The sequence below is a fragment of the Lolium perenne genome, chromosome 5, assembly GCF_019359855.2.
Source record: "Lolium perenne isolate Kyuss_39 chromosome 5, Kyuss_2.0, whole genome shotgun sequence".
Lineage (NCBI taxonomy): Eukaryota > Viridiplantae > Streptophyta > Magnoliopsida > Poales > Poaceae > Lolium > Lolium perenne.
Window position 1 is genome coordinate 1,579,396 of NC_067248.2, and position 23,795 is coordinate 1,603,190.

The 23,795-nt window shown below is 44.2% G+C and overlaps 1 protein-coding gene across 1 annotated transcript; it reads left to right on the top strand.

The window, feature by feature from the left end:
- Positions 1-17,046: 17,046 nt before the first annotated feature.
- LOC127319748 (tryptamine benzoyltransferase 1-like) lies at positions 17,047-18,604 on the top strand. Its single transcript, XM_051349714.2, has 2 exons — positions 17,047-17,469; positions 17,555-18,604. Exons 1-2 carry the CDS (start codon positions 17,098-17,100, stop codon positions 18,470-18,472), a joined length of 1,290 nt encoding a protein of 429 aa, XP_051205674.1. The 5' UTR covers positions 17,047-17,097; the 3' UTR covers positions 18,473-18,604.
- Positions 18,605-23,795: the final 5,191 nt, after the last annotated feature.

Here is a 23,795-nt window from a genome sequence, read left to right on the forward strand (position 1 = left end):
TAATTGTCTTGCTTGGATGCGGAGAGTCATGCATTTTGCCTTCAACACAAGCCATGCAAACATGATCTTTGGCAAAAGATACATTGTCCATTAGTCCCACAATATGGTTCCCCTTGTGAAGACTTTGCAAAGTTCTCATGTTGACATGGGCCAAGCGGCGATGCCACAACCAACCCACGTCCCCCTTTCTGAATAGGTGCATCGCACTTGAAGTGGTGGCCCCCGAGAAGTCCAGCACATACAAGTTGTTTTCGAGATACCCAACGAAAGCGACTTTTAGAGTTTTGCTCCACAAGAGGGCCATAAAATCTCTATCAATAAAGACGGCGAAACCCATCTTGCCAAGGGCGGAAACGGACAACAAATTATAACCAAGGGTTTTGACAAGCATGACATCCACAAGAGTAATGTTGTGTGCAACCACAACCTTGCCAAAACCCAATACCTCAAATGTTGAATTATCGCCAAAGGAGACTGTGATTTCATGAATGTTGGACCTCAACTCCTTGACGAGATCCTTGCCGCCGGTCATATGACTTGTGAATCCACTATCAAGCACCCATTTTGACCCTCCGGCGGCATAGTCCTACATGTGATCAATTCTTGGATTTACGTACCCATTTTTCAATGGGTCCTCTTTTGCTAGCAACAAGGGTCTTTGGGACCCAAATAGACCAAGCAATATCACCATCATAAGGACCAACATATTTTGCATAAACATCACCATAATAATCTTTAAATAAAACATACTGAGGGTTAGTAATTCCTGCATGATCATCATTAATGGCATTGCCCTTTGAGGCATCACCACCAATGACAACCTTCTTCTTTTCTTATGTGAGCTTGGCCTTCTTTTTGTTTGCCTTATTTGTATTGGCACTATAACCAAGGCCCTCCTTCCCATTATTTGACCTTTGCTTACTCAAGAGGTCATCCAAAGATAACTTACTTTGGGGAGAGGAGGACTTGGAAAGTTCATCCTTCAACCTAGCATTTTCCTCAATAATATTTGCATGATCACAAGTAGAGATAGAAGAGCTAGGCACATCATATTTAGCAAGCCTCATTTGAAGTTGCTCATTTGACTTGGTGAGGAGAGAGTGTTCACTCTTCAAGGCCTTGTGAGCCTTGTCTAGATCATCTAGATCCTTAACTAGTTTCTCATGATCAACACCAAATTTGGCTTTTTACTTTTAAGCACTTTTACCTTAGCCCTAGCAAGATCTCTTTCCTTGATGAGTTTGGCAATTTCATCTTGAGGATCTTCAAGAGTTTCTAGTTTCTCTTCAAGAGAAGCTATAGTTTCTTGTTCTTTCTCAAGAGCATTTTTTAAAGAGGCAATTTCAAGAGAATCCTCTCTTTCGATTTGACATTTTTTATCAAGGATATCTTCTAGTTGTGCTAGACGAGTCATGAGAGCCCTAACATGCTTTTTGTTGTCACCTTTCAAGTTAAAGATAAACTCATCAACTCAAGCATTTCTTGTTTAACTTTTAAGCTAGCATGATCAACCCCTAGAGCATTTGGCATGTTAGGCATAGAGGGGTTAGGGGTGATACCTCGGAAGATTTAGCCATGAAGCAATTTTCTTCCTTCATGTGAATATCCTCATTGGGGGGTTAAATTGGTGATGAAGAGTTAGTGGAGATGGAAGCAAGAGCAAACAACGCATTGATAAATTATTCTTCTTCTTCATCATCATCCTCGGAAGTATATTCTTCTTGAGTTGAGAGTACAATAGATGTATCCACGGAAGATCTTTCCATGAAGCAATGTGCATTCTTGATGTGAGGGTTCTCATTGGGGGATTCAAAGAGAGATGAAGACGGAGTAGAGGTAGTAGCAATAGCGGCCACTTCCTTTGAGGTTTCTTCTTCATCACTATCACTTTCATTGTCCTCGGAAGAATAATCCTCTTGAGTTAATAGAACAATCCTTGATGGCCTCTTTTTCTTCTTATTCTTGATGAAAGGTCTCTTGTTGGGAACCTTTGAATCTTTGTTCTTGTCCTTGGGAATGAGCCTCCCACCACGAGTTTCTCTATTCTCATATGGGCATTCGGCGATGAAGTGGTACTTATCACCACAATTGAAGCAAGATCTTGATCTTGGACCCGAGTTCTTGAACCCGCTTGCTTTGTTCCTCTTGATGTTCTCTTCTTTTGCTTTGGATGGATCAACCCAAAAGGTTCTTGCTTGGAATGCCATATGGTCATGGTAATGGTATTCCAACTCCTCCGGGTAGGACATGCTCCAAGAGGTTCTATATGGTTCTTGAGTGTCCACCTCTTCCACCGTATTGACATTCAAAGCAAGATTTGCACCTCTTGCCATCCCCATTGCATGATTCCGAGAATCTTGAGAATTTTGTTCAGCCACCTTGAGAGCTTGCATCTCGTGCACCACTTGATAGGAGGTTAGCTTAGGATAGCTTTCCCTTCCAAGGAGACTCTTGACATCAATGGGTTCATAAGGAATCATGGCATCGTTATACTTGTCCTTGATCCAAAAGTCGTCAATATGTTGGGCACCCACATTATGAAAGGCATCGGCAATGGATAGGAGCCTTCTATACATTTCTTGATGATCTTCATTTGGCAACCTCATGAACCCTTCGACTTGGTTCCGAAGAGCACTATACTTATTTCTCTTCATGCTTTCACTTCCAACAAAGATTTCGGACAACCCATCCCAAGCTTCCTTGGCGGTGGTATAGTTCCGAATATAAGCCAAGTCCTTTGACCCCACAGCTTGATGAATCATGTTCAAAGCGACAGAGTTGAGTTGGTGATCAACCTCTTCTCTTATATTCAACTTGTCGGCGTTGAAAGGCTTGTACCCTTCAAGAATGATTCTCCAAAGCTCATTGGAGGCACTGCACACATGAGAGCGAAACTCAAATTGCCACCTATTAAAGTCCGCAACATTAAGCTTAGGTGGATCTCCCCTATTTTTTATATGAGGGTGAGGGATAGGAGGATCCGGAGAGTGCCAACCAACGGCATTGTAGCTCTCCTTCTCACCTATGCCATTTTTAGGAGAAGCACTAGAGATGTTAATCTTGGCTAGGTCGTCACCATCCAAGGGCTTTGTAGTAGAGGGTGAGGCCGAGGCATCTCCCTCTACTAAAGAGTCCTTGTCCTATGTGATGGGAATGACGGGAGGGACCGACTTTATAAGCTATGCAAGATATTTCTTCATATCTTGCATATTAGCTTCCAAGGAGGATCTCAAGGATGTTTCCAAAGACTTGAGATCTTCCATGGAAGCCGGCTTTGCGGCCCCTTCCGTAACATCATCATCCGCCATACTCTTAGGCGGTTAAGCCCAAAATAAGAGCCGAGGCTCTGATACTAAAAAAAGGATCTTATGCCGCACCTAGAGGGGGTGAATAGGTGCTACCCAATTTTTAGTTCTTTTTCAATTAAAGCCTGACACAAAGGAAAATTCTCTAGATATGCAACTATGTGAATTTCCCTAGATGACAAGGTATACAACTAAGCAAGATATAGCTAGGCAAGATATAGTAATGCAATCAAGGATTGAGGTAACCGAGAGTGGAGCACGCGGAGACACAAGGGATGATTCCTGTAGTTCCTTCCTTTTGAGGGGAAGTACGTCTACGTTGGAGGGGTGTGGTCGCCACAAAGGCCTAACCAATGCCACAAAGGCCTCACCCTATTCTCCGGTGAGCAACGCCACAAAGGCCTAGCTCACTTGTCCACTAAGGGATTTCCTCGAGGCGGAAACCGGGCCTTTACAAGGTTCTTGGGGCACACATCCACAACAGAATTGGAGGCTCCCAATAGCTGTAACAACAACAAAACAACAAGATCAAATCAATCAAAAACAACTAGGGTTTCCAAAAGGAACACTAGCAAAGTGGCCCTCGAGCAAATGAGGGGGAAATGTAAATCGCTTCGGTGAGGATGTAGATCAGGGTCTTATCCTTCGATTCACCAAAGATCAAGAGCTTTGGGTGGTTGAGGGGGGAGATCTGATGATTTTAGTGGCTCAGATTGAGGTGGTGTTCTTGAGAAAAACGAGCAACCTTCCAAGGTAGGGGAAAGGTCCTTTTTATACCCCTTAGCAGATTCTAACCGTTGGAGCATCTTCAGCGGCACTAACGCTGAAAATTGGCGGCACTACCGTTGCTGGGAGAAGAACCAGAACTAGTCGTCGAATAGGATTACAGATGGCACTGCCGCCAGAGGCCAGCGGCAGTGCCGCCAGGGGCAGAGGTACTGCCGCCAGCCCTGGCGGCAGTACCGCCCAAATCGGTGGAAGTACCGCCGTGATCAGCGGCAGTGCCGCCGCTAGCTGCGGCAGTGCCGCCCTGATTTGGCACAGCCAAGAAAACTGGGGTTCCTCTTCTTCGATTTTCGGGGACTATCCCGACGATGATCACTTAAGTAGATTCTCGGCAACACTGTAGCACCATATTAAAAGGTCACCGATGTTGTCGTCAAACACACAAAACCTAGAGATCATGAAATGACCTTTCAGAAGGTTGTATGGTGTTAGTTCATGATCATGGAAGTCTAAGGCATCCTGACATGGAAAACACTCCCAGGTGATTCTTGTTTAGAGTCCTAACAAAACTATCTTGGGCAAAAGAGTTAATAGACTACGACTACACGTGCTAAAATTGCGATGACATAATGGACACGAAAATATCAAATCCATGTTATTTTATGATGATGACAGCTACATTAGTTAGTAGACTACTAGTAGATAAAATTAGTTTTGTTATCTTTAACTATTGGTCTTATAGGAAGCCGTAGTCGAAATCTTCAATGAGCGCCGAACCATTATCCTCGTGAGGTCCCGAGGGTCAAAAAGACTACATTAATAGTTGCATCGTTCTGATATAATTGAAAAATCTAATGCTTCTCGTGCGGCACATGTTAGCAATCAAGTGAAGTATTTGGTGCTATAATGTTTCCGTTTTAAAATAAGGACCCATGCTTCTCTAGAAGCGGATATATCTCTATACAGAAATGCGTCTAGATACATTTGTTTCTAGATAAAGCCCCATCCCTTACTTTGGCGAAATACCAGTGGCGTGAAACTTTCTAAGTGTGCCACTAGCGTCATATCTCCTATAAGCTATTTCCTACCAGTGTCGCTTTGAATGAATGGGATGGACATAATTTATGAATGAAGCATGTATGCAAACAATGGTCCAAGACAGCACCTGCATTTGTGTTTGTCCGGTCTCGTGAAATTTAAATGACGAAACAGTGGTCTCTCCCTGTCATCCATTCTAATTTAAGGTTGAATGGTGGTTGTTTCATGATCATGTCATTCTAAGGAGCTGTGAAATGAAAAACACTCCCAGGTGATCTCTGTTCAGAGTCCCGACAAATCAAACTTGGAGAGCAGATCAAGTAGTTAATAGACTACAGGTCGGAGATGATATTGTGACGAGTGTGCAAAAAGAGCGATGCCATCATAGCGAACACATGATGGACATGAAAAATACCAAATGCATGTTAGTTTATGACGATTACAGCTACATTAGTTACTACACTACTAGTGTTGGAGATATGCCCGAGAGGCAATAATAAAGTAGTTATTGTTATATCTTAGTGTTCATGATAAATGTTTACACCACATGCTATAATTGTATTAACCGGAAACATTGATACATGTGTGTTGTGTAAACAACCAGAGTCCCTAGTAAGCCTCTTGTTAAACTAGCTTGTTGATTAATAGATGATCATGGTTTCCTGATCATGAATATTGGATGTTGTTAATAATAAGGTTATGTCATTGGGTGAATGATATAATGGACATACACCCAAATAAGCGTAGCATAAGATCATGTCATCAAGTTTATCTTGCTATAAGCTTTCGATACATAGTTACCTAGTCCTTCGACCATGAGATCATGTAAATCACTTACACCGGATGGGTACTTTGATTACATCAAACGCCACTTCGTAAATGGGTGGTTATAAAGATGTGATTAAGTATTCGGAAAGTATGAGTTGAGGCATATGGATCAAGAGTGGAATTTGTCCATCCTGATGATGGATAGATATGCTCTAGGCCCTCTCGGTGGAATGTCGTCTAATTAGCTTGCAAGCATGTGACAAGGTCACAAGAGATGACATACCACGGTACGAGTAAAGAGTACTTGTCGGTAACGAGGATGAACTAGGTATGGAGATACCGATGATCAAACCTCAGACAAGTAAAGTATCGCGTGACAAAGGGAATTGGTATCGTATGTTAATGGTTCAATCGATCACTGAGTTATCTCTGAATGTGTGGGAGCCATTATGGATCTCCAGATCCCGGTATTGGTTATTGGTCGGAGAGGAGTCTCGATCATGTCTGCATAGTTCACGAACCGTAGGGTGACGCGCTTAAGGTTCGATGTTGTATAGTAGCTTTGGAATATGAAATGGAGACCGAATGTTGTTCGGAGTCTCGGATGGGATCCAGGACATCACGAGGAGGTCCGGAATGGTCCGGAGAATAAGATTCATATATGGGAAGTTGATTTCTAGGTTTCGGAAATGTTCAGGATTTTTCCGGTGGAAGACCGGGAAGGTTCTAGAAGGTTCCGGGGGGGTCCACCAATGGGTCCACGACCCTAGGAGGGCCAACATGGGCCGAGGGGGTGCAGCCTAGCCCTAATGGGCCAGGGGCACATGCCCCTCAAGGCCCAAGTCGGCCAGCCCACTAGGGTTCCCCAAAACCCTAAGGGGGATCAACTTGGGGGGGAAGAAAACTCCCTTCCTCTTGGCTGCCGGCCCTAGATCTGTTTGGGGCGTGGGGGGGGCACCCCAAACCGACCTCCCCCCTATATAAAGAGGGGAGGGGGCAGGAGGCGCACACCCTTGAAACCCTGGCCCTGGCGCCCCCTCTCTCCTCCACTACAACTCTTTACCGACTTGGCGAAGCCCTGCAGTTTTTCTCCTCCACCACCACCACCACGCTGTCGTGCTGCTGGGATTCCGAGGGGATCTACCACACCTCCGCTGCCTGCTGGAACGGGGAGAGGATGGACTTCATCGACACCGTACGTGCGATCGAGTACGGAAGTGCTGCCGGATTGCAGCACCGGAACGATCGTCTACATCAACCACGAGATCTGATCTCGTTAAGGCTTTGGATCTACGAGGGTTAGTTCTCATCTATCTCGTTGCTTCGATCTGCATTGATTAGATCTTGCTTCTTCCTAGATTGGATCTTTGTTTTTGTTCATGTTCACGGTAGAATTTTTTTATTTTCCATGCAACGAACCCATCAGTGGTATCAGAGCCGTGTCTATGCATAGATCTGTTGCACGAGTAGAACACAATGGTTTTGTGGGCGTTGATGCTTTTGTTGTCTTTAGTTATGTGTACTTTGCATCTTGCGGGATGGTGGGATGAAGCGGCCCGGGCTAATATTACATGACCGCGTTCATGAGACTTGCTCCACGCTTGACATGCAACTTGTATAGCATAAGTGGCTTTGCGGGTGTCTGTCTCTCCCTCCATAGTTGAGATGCAATTTACTCTTTCAATTGACAACACTAGTATCACCGTTGTGGTTCATGTTCGTAGGTAGATTGGATCTTACTCGAAAACCCTAAACCACGTAAAATATGCAAACCAAATTAGAGGCGTCTAACTTGTTTTTGCAGGGTTTGGTGATGTGATATGGCTTTGTGATGATGACTATATTTGATGTATGAGATGATCATTATTGTATTATGGCAACCGGCAGGAGCCTAATGGTTGTCTTTAAATTTGTTAAGACCTGCGTGTCTATTCATCATGTAATAGCTTTATTTCAAGTAGTTGTTATAGTAGCTATAAGTGATGGACACCCATGAAACGGCGCCATGGACCTTGGTGCAATGCTGCTGATGATGGAGATCATGCTTGTGTGCTTTGGAGATGGAGATCAAAAGCACAAGAAGAAAGGCCATATCATATCACATATTATGAATTGCATGTGATGTTAATCCTTTATGCATCTTATTTTGCTTAGATCGCGACGGTAGCATTATAAGATGATCCCTCACATTAATATCAAGATAATAAAGTGTTCTCCCCTCATATGCACCGTTGCAAAAGTTCGTCGTTTTGAAGCATCTCGTGATGATCGGATGTGATAGATTCTACGTTCACATACAACGGGTGTAAGCCATGTTGCACACGCGGAAATACTTGGGTTTGCTTGACGAGCATAGCATGTACAGACATGGCCTCGGAACACAGGAAACCGAAAGGTTGAACACGAGTCATATGGCTGATATGATCAACATGTTGATGTTCACCATTAAAGCTACATCATCTCACGTGATGATCGGACATGGTGTAGTGACGATGGATCGTGTGCCACTAAACAACTATGAGGGATGTTGTATTAAGTGGGAGTTCATTAGTGATTAGATTAAAACTTGAACTAATTATCATGAACATAGTCTGAATAGTATTTTGAATTAAATTGTAGAATTGGCATCCGTTATCTACCATGCGCTAGTCTTGTAATTGAGATAGAAATACTGTTAAGTCTGACAAGTAACTTTACAGACTGGTACCGTATTGTTAAAGAATCAAGAAATGATTAAGTCCTATTGCAAACTTTTGGTAAACCTCATATTGCTGATTCAAAGAGAAATGGTTTCAATTAGTACCTAAAATCATCTTGTCTCCGTGAAACTTGAAGTTCAAATCCGTTTGAAAAGTAAGGAGCTGGAAATTTTGTTTTCAGAAATAAGCGAGGTATGAGATATATGTGATATCTAAGACCTTATTGCAAGATGATAGAATATAATCTAGTGAGACTATATAAACTCATAAGTTTTATGGTAATGTACGAAGGTTGAAGGCCCTAGGCGTCCCGATCCTCCAACTAGTTGGGCACTAACGATATTCGCATATCCATGAAGTGATCGTCCTTAGTATGCACCGTTGCTGAGACTCGTCGTTTCTAAGCATCACGTGATGATCGGGTGTTATAGATTCTACGTGTGCATACAACGGGTGCAAGCCAGATTTGCACATGCGAATACTGAGGTTAAACTTTAAGAGCCTAGCATGTACAGACATGGTCTCGGAAAGACGTCATGATTTGATGGATAAAAATTATGAGTGAAATTGTTCATCACATTAAACGGTTACTAATAATGAAATCTGGAACACTTGTCATGTGATGATCAACTTCAAAGTAAGAACCTCAAGGTTATTGGTATTTGACCAACGGACCTAGAAGTTATTGATGGTGAAGTGTTTTCTGAAAAATGAGGAAAGCCAAAAGAGAAATTACAAAAGTTTTTGGCAGAAAGAAAGAAAAGACTAGAACGTCTAGCTCAGGTGTATATAGATGATATACATGTTATGAATGTATTCTTTGATTAGTCACACTATAAAATTCTTGGGTATTTGTACCATATTGGTTCGTATGAGGTGTCATACAAAACAACGCAATACAAGAATACAATGGCCTAAGTGACTGACAAGGAATATGGTAGGAATGCACGTCTGGAACAAAATAAAGTGTTATTGTGTTCGTCGTTGGCATTCTACCTAGCCTTTCAGATTTATAATAAAGAACTTTATAATTTCAAATTATGACAGTATTCCATGTACGATGGATAAGTTATTATAAATCTTTATGGTGAAACACACATGCATAACACTGACGCTAAAATGCCATAAGGCAAATGATGTGAATTCCACTTATTAGTGAAACCGCCATTTAGGTCATGTTAGAAAGGAACGCATGAAGGAACTCCGTGCAAATGGATTTTTGGAGTCATTCGATTTTTGAATCGTTCGGCGCTTGCAAATCTCTTCTAAAGAGAATGACTGAAATACCGTTCATAGGCCAAGAGTTGAACGGGTAACTAGCTTGGTGGAAACATACATGATGATGTATATGGTTCTTAGGCATAGTTCTGTGCGGAAGATTCTTCTACTTCATGAAAACTTCCAACAATGAATTGAGTGTATATATATGGTTATATTCATTCAATGAGAAAGAAAAGTTTGAAACATTTGAATAGATTCAAATTTCAGCATGAAGTGGAAATCATCGTAATAGAAAAGTCAAATATCTATCATTGGATCATGGTGGAAATATTTGAATTACGAGTTTTAGCGAACATCTAAGAGAGTTATGAAATTGTTCTACAACTCACGTTTCTTGGAGTATCATAGTAATGATAGAGTTTTTGAGAGACGTATCCAAACCTTGTTGGATTAATGATGAGATAAAATGATGCCATTATATTTTTGTGGATTATGCTTTAGTGACTACCGCTTTTACACTAAATAGAGCGTCATCATAATCCGTTGAAATGACACCATACGAGTTATGGCATGGGTATAAACACTAATAGTTCTTTCTTAAATTTTGGTATGCGTAGCATAAGTAAATGAGTTTACAACCAAAATCGGATGAATGTCTTTGTTGGTTATCCCAGAGAATTAATTGGGAATTCTTTCCACTATGAAATCAAAGATAAAAGTGTTTGTCGATGTTTCTTACTTATTTCCAAGAAATTTTTTCTAGCGAAGTATTTGAGTGGGAGGACAATGGAACTTGATAAGGTTTATGAACATGAGCATGATGATCAGAGTAGCGCAGCATCAGAAATGGTTCCGGAAGCGACCACGACGATCATGGCTCCCATGTCTACAAAGTGTTATAGTCATGGAGATCGAAGTACCTATTGAACTTTGTAGATGTGGTTTACTTTATGATCAAATAAATGATTTGTGGACAAAGGATTGATTTTTGATCAATGATAAACCAACTACATACAAAGAAGTTATGATGGGCCCTGACTCCGTTAAAATGGCTAAATGCCATGAAATCCAAGATAGGTGAATATTTTTTGAAAGTAAATGGATCTATAAAATTGATGGACTTGGAGGCAATATCCTTGAAGAAGCTCGACTTGTCGAAAAGTTGTTTACGACAAAATTCAAAGAGTTGACTACGCTAAGATTAGATCTTCCGTGGCAAAGCTTATAGTCTATGTGGATTATTCTAGTAATCACTACATATTTCTTTTATGAGATATGTTAGTAGGATGGCAGAAATAGGATGTATACTAGATACAACCAAGAGTTTTTGCTGATCCGTGGAATACTAGATAGGTATACAAACTTCACTTAGATGAAGTGAGTATCACGGAGTTGGAATCTTCACCGGATGAAATAATCAAAGAGTTTTGATTTTATCAGAAATGATGAAGATGCTTGCATTTGCAAGAAATTAAGTGGGAGCGCTGAGACACAGTTATAATATTATATGTGGATGACATATCATTGATTATAAATGATGTAATTATGTACTTGATGTGATTAAAAGGTTTCATTGTGAATTAACTTCAATGAAAGGATATTGACTAAAACATATTTAGCGTTAAGATCTATGAAGATAGATTGAATCGCATAGTAAGTTTAAGTCAAAGTACATAGAATGAATATTGAAATAGTTCAATACGAAAACATTAAGAAGGTGTTCTTTTCCATGTGAAGGTTTAACAAGACTTGAGTGTATTTGACACGCAATGAGTAAAAACACATGAGTGGTTTTAGATCAGGAATAATATGTACACAATCAGATGTCCTGTGCTCTAAAGAGTTAGGAGCAAATATCAGAATGATCTATGCGATGATCATTGGACAACAGTAAGAATATTCTTGAGTACTTTAGAAGAACCAAGGATATATATAGTTTTGTATGGGGTAATGACAAACAAATCGCTGTAAGGTGTTGCACCGATATTAGTTTGGTCACATATAAAAATGAATTTCAAATCTCAATTAGGCTAAGTGTTCATTAAAAGGTAGCACAATGAGCTAGAAGAAGTCTATGCTAGATCTAGATGAGTTCTAAATATTGTGACGGATTCTGCAAACGGAGGCAGAGTATGTCATTGTTTTGACAATGACCGATGATGTTTGAGTCAAGGAGTTCTTTGAGAACTTGGTGTAGTTCCGGTAGTGTCAGAACTTTGAAGCTATATTGTGTGTGACAATATTAGTGACATATTTTAGACCGCGGAATTAAGGTTCCACCAGAAGACTAAGCATATACGATTAATGCCGACTCATTAGGAAAATGAGTGTTGCGTGGAAACGCAAATGAATTGCAAAATACATACGTTTCTGAGCTTGTCAGATTCTTTGACTGAAACCTCTCCCGTGAGCATAACATGATAAGCACCAGAAGGCCAAGGTGTTATATCTTTACAAATGTAAACTAGATTATTGACTCTAGTGCAAGTGAGAGACTGTTGGAGATATGCCCGAGAGGCAATAATAAAGTAGTTATTGTTATATCTTAGTGTTCATGATAAATGTTTACACCACATGATATAATTGTATTAACCGGAAACATTGATACATGTGTGTTGTGTAAACAACCAGAGTCCCTAGTAAGCCTCTTGTTAAACTAGCTTGTTGATTAATAGATGATCATGGTTTCCTGATCATGAACATTGGATGTTGTTAATAACAAGGTTATGTCATTGGGTGAATGATATAATGGACATACACCCAAATAAGCGTAGCATAAGATCATGTCATCAAGTTCATCTTGCTATAAGCTTTCGATACATAGTTACCTAGTCCTTCGACCATGAGATTATGTAAATCACTTACACCGGATGGGTACTTTGATTACATCAAACGCCACTGCGTAAATGGGTGGTTATAAAGATGGGATTAAGTATTCGGAAAGTATGAGTTGAGGCATATGGATCAAGAGTGGAATTTGTCCATCCTGATGACGGATAGATATGCTTTGGGCCCTCTCGGTGGATTGTCGTCTAATTAGCTTGCAAGCATGTGACAAGGTCACAAGAGATGACATACCACGGTACGAGTAAAGAGTACTTGTCGGTAACGAGGATGAACTAGGTATGGAGATACCGATGATCAAACCTCAGACAAGTAAAGTATCGCGTGACAAAGGGAATTGGTATCGTATGTTAATGGTTCAATCGATCACTGAATTATCGCTGAATGTGTGGGAGCCATTATGGATCTCCAGATCCCGCTATTGGTTATTGGTCGGAGAGGAGTCTCGATCATGTCTGCATAGTTCACGAACCGTAGGGTGACGCGCTTAAGGTTCGATGTTGTATAGTAGCTTTGGAATATGAAATGGAGACCGAATGTTGTTCGAAGTCTCGGATGGGATCCAGGACATCACGAGGAGGTCCGGAATGGTCCGGAGAATAAGATTCATATATGGGAAGTTGATTTCTAGGTTTCGGAAAAGTTCGGGATTTTTCCGGTGGAAGACCGGGAAGGTTCTAGAAGGTTCCCGGGGGGGGTCCACCAATGGGCCCACGACCCTAGGAGGGCCAACATGGGCCGAGGGGGTGCAGCCTAGCCCTAATGGGCCAGGGGCACATGCCCCTCAAGGCCCAAGTCGGCCAGCCCACTAGGGTTCCCCAAAACCCTAGGGGGGATCAACTTGGGGGGGAAGAAAACTCCCCCCCTCTTGGCCGCCGGCCCTAGATCTGTTTGGGGCGTGGGGGGGCCACCCCAAACCGACCTCCCCCCTATATAAAGAGGGGAGGGGGCAGGGGGGCGCACACCCTTGAAACCCTAGCCCTGGCGCCCCCCTCTCTCCTCCACTACAACTCTGTACCGGCTTGGCGAAGCCCTGCAGTTTTTCTCCTCCACCTCCACCACCACGCCGTCGTGCTGCTGGGATTCCGAGGGGATCTACCACACCTCCGCTGCCCGCTGGAACGGGGAGAGGATGGACTTCATCGACACCGTACGTGCGACCGAGTATGGAAGTGCTGCCGGATTGCAGCACCGGAACGATCGTCTACATCAACCACGAGATCTGATCTCGTTAAGGCTTTGGATCTACGAGGGTTAGTTCTCATCTATCTCGTTGCTTCGATCTTCATAGATTAGATCTTGCTTCTTCCTAGATTGGATCTTGATTTTTGTTCATGTTCACGGTAGAATTTTTTTATTTTCCATGCAACGAACCCATCAACTAGTAGATATTGTCGGAGATGATATTATGACAAGTGAGTGAAAAGTGCGATGCCATCAAAGCAAGACATAATGGACAAGGCAAATATAAAATGCTTGTTAGTTTATGATGATTACATCTGCATGAGTTAATAGACTACTAGTAGATATTGTTGAATTTGTTCTCTTTAGCTATTGTACTAGTGGGCAACCATCGTCATAATCTTCCATGAGCACCAAAGTATTATCCTAGCACTAGTAGAAAAAGAGACTTTTGTTCAGAGCTGTCCGGAGATTTAGCACCGGTTAGGCTACAAATCCAGACTAAAGGGTGCATTAGCACTAGTTCGAGAGGCCAGAGCTTTAGCGCCAGTTCGTGCGGAACCTTCACAGGTTCGTGGCACGAACCGGTGTTAAAGGTTTTTTTTCTCCCCACGCACCTTCACCCCCCATGTGGATCGCCTTTTTAAGCTCTGTAAAATACAAAAGAAAATGGTAGAAAATTCAAAAAAAAAAAAAATTGAGATTCATGTATGTTACGCAACCTACTATTAGGGGAAATTAACAAATTTGAATTTTGATTTTTTTGCAAAAAAAAGTTTAGAAAAAAGGTAAAAACGGCTTATCTGGTTGCATACGATGTTGAAAAAAAGTATAATATATCAAAATAATCGTGGGAAAAAGTTACATCGGAATTCCCTAGGGTTTATCTGGTTAGCCAATTTTTAGATTCTCAAAATTCCAAAGGCAAATATGGAAGCAGGAAGATTTTAGATTTTTTCAAAGAAAAAAAGAAAAAATGATTTTTTTCGAAATTATATATTCTTTTGTTGATTATTTCAGTTTTTAATTATTTGGAATGTCTTTGAATTTTTATTGTTTTTTTTGAAATATTTCAAGTTTTTAATTAATAATTGAATTATGCATCAAGATTATTTGAAATTAATTGTTGCTTATTATTACTTAAAATCATTGTTGCTTATTTTTAAAATCATTTAGAATTCAAAAAATAAAATCATGTATTATCAAAGTCTAAGGGTTAATACAATTAATAGCATACTATTATCAAGGAGTTACGAGTGTAGTCTTGGAAGCGTGTACGGAAGAAATGTTGAAGTTAAGTGTGCTAAGGATGGAGTAGTGTAAGGATGGGTGACCGACCGAGAAGTTTGACCATAAGTATGTACTTTGACATGAGAATGGGGGTGATTAGAGTGAAAACTATCAAAAAATTCAAATATCTGAAAATAGAGAAATTAAAAAATTCTAAAAAAAAAATCTATTTTTTCAAAATTTATAGCGAAAATTATACCGAACCTTTAGCACTGGTTCGTGGCTCAAACCGGTGCTAAAGGGTCCTCCGAACGCAGCACCTGACCCAGGCCACGTGGAGCCCCTAAAGGGGTGGGGCTTTAGCACCGGATGCTTTGCACCGGTTGGGCAACCAGTGTTAAAGCCCATTACCAACCGGTGCAACAGCCCCATTTTCCACTAGTGTAGTGAGGTCCAAAGGTCAAAAAGGTTATGTTGATAGTCACCTCGTCATGATACAATTGGAAAATGTGACTATTCTGGTGCAACACCCATTAGCAAGCAAGTCAAAGTATTTGGTGTTGTTCTCTCTGTTTCAAAATAAGAACCCATGATTTTCAAAATACAGATGTATCTCTCGGAAATACACTAATTTCGCTCATAGGTGTAGATGCACCTATTGTCGAAAAACCATATTTTAAATGTCGAAAAATTTCAGAAAAAAAATCGGGGTGGAGTAGTGTGAGGATGGGTGACCAACTGGGAAGTTTGACCATAAGTATGTACTTTGACATGAGAATATGGGTGATTAGAGTGGAAACTGTCAAACAATTCAAATATCTGAAAATAGAGAAATTAAAAAAATCTGAAAAAAATCATTTTTTTTCAAAATTTATAGCGAAAATTATACCGAACCTTTAGCACCGGTTCGTGGCTCAAACCGGTGCTAAAGGGTCCTCCAAACGCAGCACCTGACCCAAGCCACGTGGAGCCCCTTTAGCACCGGTTCGTCACACAACCGGTGCTAAAGGGGCGGAGCTCTAGCACCGGATGCTTTGCACCGGTTGGGCAACCAGTGCTAAAGCCCATTACCAACCGGTGCTACAGCCCCATTTTCCACTAGTGTAGTGAGGTCCCAAGGGTCAAAAAGGTTATGTTGATAGTCACCTCGTCATGATACAATTGGAAAATGTGACGATTCTGGTGCAACACCCATTAGCAAGCAAGTCAAAGTATTTGGTGTTGTTCTCTCTGTTTCAAAATAAGAACCCATGATTTTCAAAATACAGATGTATCTCTCGGAAATCCACTAATTTGGCTCATAGGTGTAGATGCACCTATTGTCGAAAAAACATATTTTAAATGTCGAAAAATTTCAGAAAAAAATCGGGGTGTACTTTGACATGTTCTATGCCTGCACACAAAGGGTCATGAAAAAATATTAATTTATGTGGCCTGTGCAAAAAAGACAATTTCTTGTGCTCTGAAAAAATTTACTACGAGACATTTATTTATCTTTTTTAATATGCCACGTAAAAAAATTCCTGCAAAACTTTTGTGCTCTAACATGGGATGTCCGTAGTGGCGGAGCCAGAACATCAACCATGTGTAGTCATGTTAAAGTTGTGTAGTCAAATACATGTATTTGTATAAATTTTAAATTATTTTTTACACATTTTAAACTTGTATTGCCAAAAAAATGTGTAGTCAAATGACTACACAGCCTAAGTGTAGATCCGCCACTGGATATCCGTATGCACACCGAAGAATTTTATTTGAAATTTTTTTACATTTTGAAATTGACTTAAAATTTATTTTTCCTACACCTATGAGCCAAAACGCCATGTCCTGTATCTCTGGACTGAAATGCGTCTACATATATTTGTGTCTAGATAACTCTGCGTCACTTATGTAGGTACGGATGCAGTACATGTTAATTGTCTGCCAACAGCCCAAGGTTATATGTTAATCGCTTGAAGTCAAAGCTTAAGTAATATGCGGTCTATATAAACACGTACGCGTGGCCGAAGTAAAGGGCATCGCTTCCACTAGGATTGAGACAAGGAGCAGGTGCATACACGGAAGCTGGTCTAGTGGGAACGGAGATGACGAGCTGCACGATGGTGAAAGCGGTCGTGTCCACGCCGCCGCACCCTCTCGCCGGTGAGATGGTTCCGCCAACACTCTTTGACCGTGCCACCTTCGACCTCTTGGTGCCTCTCGTGTTTGTGTACCCAGCACCGACTCCGTCTAACGAGGCGCTCAAGGTGGGGCTGAGCAGGGCCATGGCGGCGTACCCTCACCTGGCCGGACGCTTGGCCGTGGACAAGCGTGGCAGGCGTTGCATCCACGTCAACAACATGGGTGCGCTTGTCATAGAGGACGCTATGGCAGTGGACCTAGATAGCGTGGTGCTCGTGGACGCCGGCGTTGTCGCCGACCTGGGCGCATTGTACCCTATACTGCTTACGCCGGAGGTAAGGTTGCGCGCGCCCATCAGGACGGCGGCCGGAGCCAGGTGAGTAACAAGATCTAACTGACAGTAAGTGTATACACTTGTAGGAGACGACCGGGGCCGCCGTGCTGCAGATACAGCTCACCCGGTACAGGTGCGGCGGCCTTGTGATTGGCTTCGCCTTCCACCACAAGATCATGGACGGCACCGCCCTAGACGGCTTCCTGGCAACCTGGGCCATGGCGGTGCGCCAAGGCAGGGACTTCACCGCTCCATCCCCTTTCCTGGACCGCGGGATCCTCACAGCTGTGAATCCAACGACGCCGGTGTTCGACCACGGGTCGATCGAATTCAAGGGCCCCACTGATGCCCCTGCTCGCACGTGCAATAGGAAGACTATCAAGCTGAGCTTCACCTCCGAGTTCATGGCCGAGCTCAAGGCCCGCGTCGGCGCCCCTTGCACGACGTTCCAGTGCATGCTCGCGCACATGTGGAAGAAGACCACCCAGGACCGTGGTGTCAAGCCGGACGAGTTCACCCAGGTGAGGGTGGCCGTGAACTGCCGCGGCAGGGCCACCCCTCCCGTCCCGTCGGACTTGTTCGGCAACATGGTGCTGTGGGCATTCCCCAAGCTTCAGGCGCGGGACGTCCTGAGCTCCAGCTACGGCAGCGTGGTGTGCGCCATCCGCGATGCTGTCCAAGGTGTTGACGGAGACTACATCCGCTCCTTCCTGGACTTCGGCGCCATGGCGGACGCAGAAGGGCAGGAGCTCACGGCAACAGCGCCAGCCACCGGCACCATGTGCTGCCCGAACCTAGAAGTGGACAGCTGGCTGCGGTTCGGTTACCACAAGGTAGACTTCGGCGGCGGACCTCCATCGCCGTTTCTCTTTCCCGACATACCGGCCGAGGGGATCATGGTCTTATGGCCGTCTCTCCTGGACAAGGGCGGCGTTGATGTGATGATCGCCCTTGCGGAGGAACACGTCGCGCCGTTCCAGCAGATATGCTACCTACTCCTTTGATACCGTTCCGGAGGTTTGATTTGCAGCCGTTTCAAACAACACGCTTTGCTAATATCTTGTTCCAAGTTACCAACTTGTTTTCCCATTACTGCAATCATTTGATCTACCAAACGACCTTTATGATTCTATCAATAAAGTTCTGTCTAATTACTAAAGGTTGCCCATGTTTTTACCTGGTTTTGCACTCTTACATATCTTACACTTGAATTTGAGAACAACTACTACCAGAAGAAATAGGCTTTGCCAAGTGGCCAAAAGCCCAAAATACTCCACAAAGGGCTTTCCGAACTTGACAAAGATTACACGGGAAAAAACACCTCAGCAGACAGGGTTTGCCAAGTGTTTTCTCTCTCTATTCGCACACAAAAGCGACTTGACGGGTAGACGCCGCTAACGGAAAATCCACGTGGCAGCCCTATTTGCCGAGTTTTTTCAGTGGCACTCTACAAATGCCAAAACGATCTGTTGAGTGTTTTGTTTACCCACTCTGGAAATGCATTGAATGCTATTTTAAATAAAAAAAATTACAGCCACGGTCGGTGGCCAGCGTTGCTTTGCTGCCACATATCGCTAGGGCGCGACCGAACGGAGCTAAAACGACAAAGAAGAGTGGATGCACATGTCGTTGGGACGAGCCACATGTTGCCAAAGAGAAGTCGCTAGTGCTTGGAGGGGTGCGATGGGACTCTTCTCCGAAGGCGGGAGACAAGAGATAGCACTAGTACAGAAAAGCCTTGTAGTGGCGCGGCAAAACCATCCTTAGTGGAGTGCCTTTGACACGTCAGTGGTGTCACGTCAGTGGTATTTGATACCTGTGGCGTCTCGGCCACGCCACAAGTATCGGACATACCAGTGGCGTGACAGAAACATGCATGCCACAGGTTATTTATACCTGTGACATGACCTAGCTGACCTCGGGGTACCACGGCAATGCCCATGGATGATAGACTTAGGTTTTGAGGAAGTCATCGGGGAACAAACAACACAGGGAACACGATTTACCCAGCTTCAGATCCCACGGGAAAACCCTACGTGCTACATGTATATTGTTGATTGATAGATGTGTTTATAATGTCGTGGTGGTTGATTTTGTGTTTTCTCTCTAGATTGTGGTTGTCAGTTGTCTCCCCGTCCATCCCTCTTGGCCCTAAAAAGGAGGCTAGATCTCAGGACTCCGGGTTGGTTTCCATGTTACGGTTCTCTTGTATGGGCTAGTTCTTGCGCCCCACGTCAGGTTCCTAGGCTTTAGGCTCTCAATACTTCTTGGGCCTCGTGAGCCTCTAGTTGGCCCGTACCAGGTATAGTAACGGTGGGTACCCGATAAGGTATGCCCACGCCAATAGCCCCCGAGTGTCTAGGGGAGTCGTAGACTAGCGTAGAGACTTAGCAGTCATAAGGTCAATCACTACAGGAATGGGCCTAGACGCCGACGGCCAAACCCTACGCCGAGGGCATTTTATCGGGGCCGTCGGCGTACGGCCTCGCCAGGGCAGCGCCCGAAGCCGACCGTCGGCGTCTAGGTACCGTCGGCGTCTAGGCTCCTACGCCGAGGGCCGCCGTCGGCGTCTACCTGGCCCTCGGCGTAGAGGTCTCCATCACCTCCCCTCGCACCCGCACCGTCGACGCCCGCTCACGGCGTCAGTCATACGCCGACGGCCACCCTCGGCATAGGGCATGGCCACCCTATGCCGACGGCCACCCTCGGCATATAGATTTTTTTTTTTATTTATTTTTTTCCCTCTCTCATATTACTTTATAATATGTTTCTATTATTTATTTACTAGTATGAATTATGTAAAAAATGGTTCTATTTTTTAAGAATTCGTAGATGGCATATGTAGGTCCCATGCATGGGTGACGCTCTTCGCAGACGGGTCAACCGGAGCCACTAGGCCCAACATTTGCTATCGATGTACATATGGGTAGATCCGCGGGGTCCCCGCCCTACGGTTTCCCGAACCCTAACCCTAACTGTAACCCTAACTCTAACCCTAACTCTAACCCTAACCGTAACCCTAACTCTAGCCCTAACCCTAACCCTAGGGTTTCCACATACATTGCTAACTCTAACCCTAACCCTAACTCTAGCCCTAACCCTAACCCTAGGGTTTCCACATACATTGCTAACTCTAACCCTAACCCTAACCCTAACTCTAACCCTAGGGTTTCCACATACATTGCTAACCCTAACTATAACCCTAACAGATCACTTGGTAAAACCCTAACCCTAGGGGTCCCGCCCTAGGGTTTCCCAAGAAACAGATCACCGGAGCGTCAGAATTGTTGGAAAACTTGCTTCTGCCCCTAACATACATGTACAAGTGTGATGTAAGGTTTGGCTAACCTTGGATGTACCCGGCGTTGACGATTTCCGCATAATGGGCTACCAGTTGGTAAAATCCAGGATCTGTATGTGGAAACCCCCGCCATGGCTCGAACGGAGCCTATTTTATGGTAAAGTATGCCCAACCTATGGTTTCCATGTACATATGTCCTAAACAAAGCAAAATAAATAAAAAAGTCCACTGGTAAACCCTCGCACGGAGAAAGCTATAGGGGTAGATGTGTGGGGTCCCCGCCCTAGGGTTTTCCAAGTTACAGACCACCGGAGCGTCGGAATGGCTGGAAAACTTGTGTGTGCCCACATGGCATGCACAAAAGTGATTTGAGATGGTTTTATATCCAAGGCTACCCCCAAGGTGTGTCCGGCTTCTCGGACAGGGGGTTCCTACACTTAGGCAGATTCTGCATGTATAGGGGGAACTCCCTCGGAGTTGAACCGGAGAGAAACTTGAGATCATATGTGATGATCCTTGTTTCCAAATGTACCTATGACCTAACCAAGCTAAAATGGAGGCATATGCCCACCGGGGGACCCCCGATGGGATGCAGTCAAAGGGGTAGACCGCGCGGTCAACAGAACTAGGGTTTCGTCGGAAATCGAGCATCGGATCTAGGGAATGGCCCCAAAACTTGTGTGTGTCCACATGGAATGCACAAAAGTGATTTGAGATGGTTTTATATCCAAGGCTACCCCCCCAGGTGTGTCCGGCTTCCGGATTAGGGTTTCGTCTACCGGAGGAAATATTAAGTTAAGATGGTAATATTTTTTATGCGCATAGCTAGGGAAATGTAGAAGATTAAAACATATTTGTATGAACCTACATTAGCATATTTTATAATATAATTGACACAACACAAAATTTAAATAGAAAATAAATTGAAAAAAAAAAATGGGGTCTATGCCGAGGGCTGCCGTCGGCATAGCCTTGCCCTCGGCATAGACAGGGTTAGGGCACGTTTGGTTCGGGCTCGGGTCGAGCCGGACCACCTCATCTCCACTTCCCCCGCGCCCCCATCTCTGCTTCTCTGCCCGCACCCGAGCTCCGCCCGCCGCCGCCGCCAACCACCTCCCCGGCCGCCGCCGCCAACCACCTCCCCGGCCGCCGCCACCTCCCTGGCCGCCGCCAGCCACCTCCCCGGCCGCCGCCACGCCCTCCTCTCCCACCACCTTCTCCTCATCCAACCCGCCGCCACGTCCTCCTTCTCTCCCCTCCCCTGCCGGCCTCCTTCTCTCCCCTCCCCTGCCGGTGCCGTCGTCCTCCTCTCCCTTGGCGTGCCGCCGCTCGCCGGCACGGTCCCCCGCGCCGCCTAGTCTCCTCTTCAACCCCTCTTCTTCCCTGCAAAGGTAACCGGGTTAGCTATTTTTTTTTATTTTTTTTTCAGAAAATGTTGATTGGTTGATCTAATTGAAACCAAAATGTTTAGTTCCTGAAAAAAACCAACATGCAATTTATTCATCAAATTGAAATTGAAATTCAAATTGAAATTGAAATTGAAATTCAAATTGAAATTGAAATTAAAGAATTACCGTGCGAATAGTTAAACAATATAGCCGAAATAGTAGAAATAGAAATGAATTTGTTTAATAATGGAAATAGAAATGCACATGTGAATTTGTTCTAATATTGTGAATTTGTAATAGGCCATGTGGTGACCGCCTCGTCATGAGCACCCCGGCGTGACGATCCCGGATCTTGACGCGCTTCTCGACGGTCGCCGATATCGACACTTGGTTGTTGGACTACTTCCTCTACAGCCGAGGGTGAGCTAAATTTCCAACTTCTTCTCCGCATTTTCTTATGTCACTAGATTCATTTTCCAAGTCCAGTTGCGTAACCTAGGTGTCACTTCCCGTCCGCGAGCGTTACGCGGATAAATATGCATTAGTGGTCCGCATATTTTGAACCGTAACGCTTGCGGCATTTACGGGACAGTCGGCGGATGCGTAGTTGTCTACGTTTTCCATGTTCTACTCCGGTCCGAGTCAGGATTTCGGCGGCGCCTCCCCGTTGTTCTCCGGATGCACATCCTCTCGGCTTTTTGCCGAGACGTGTATCGGGAGAGCAGCGGGGAGGTGCTGCCGAAATTCTGACTTGGACCGGGGTAGAGCATGGAGAACGTAGCCAACTACGGATCCGGCGGCTGCTAGGAGCCCACCTAGTAGAGATGTAGGTTGATGCATGCGTTTCGCCCGGTAAAATAAATAAAAATATGATGCATTTAATTTCCTATTTGATATAAATGCTATGTCTGTGGTTTGGCTCCCAATAAAGCAGAGGATGGCTGATAATGGATGGATGTACAATGAGCGTGTTAGTGCGATCGAGAAAACAGATGAGTGGACAAGGAAGACCCATTTTCTAGTGAATGAGTTAGCGCGTGGTACAAAGGGGCTGGTTCGGGCACTTTGCCCCTGTGTTCGCTGCGTGAAGCGTCAACGTCGTGGGAAGGATGAAATGTATAGACACCTTCTGCAATATGGGTATATGCATGGGTACGTCACGGAAATCGACTTTGATGAGCGCGAACGTGACAGAGGTGAGGTGATGCGGCAGCGGCTCAATGGCAATGCGTACGATGGAGTTAGAGACTTTCTAGATGATCTCGTCCATGCCGATGTCCCGGATTCGCCGCCAGAACCGGAGGCGCCGCCAGAACCGGAGGCGCCGCCAGAACCGGAGGAACCAGAGCCAACCGCGAAGGCCTTCTATGATATGATTGCCGCGGCTAAGAGGCCTCTGTACGAGGGCGCCGCGATTTCTCAGCTCGATGCCATCTCCCAATGTCTAGCCGACAAGACCCGGTACAACACCACCCGTGAGGGCTTTGAAGCAAGTCTGAAAACAACTGGTAACATGTTGCCCAAAGATCATTGTCTGCCTCAAAGCCTGCACGCGACGAGGAGAATTATGAAGGACCTCAACATGGATTATCAAAGGATAGACTGTTGTCCGAAAGGCTGCGTTCTATTTTGGAGACA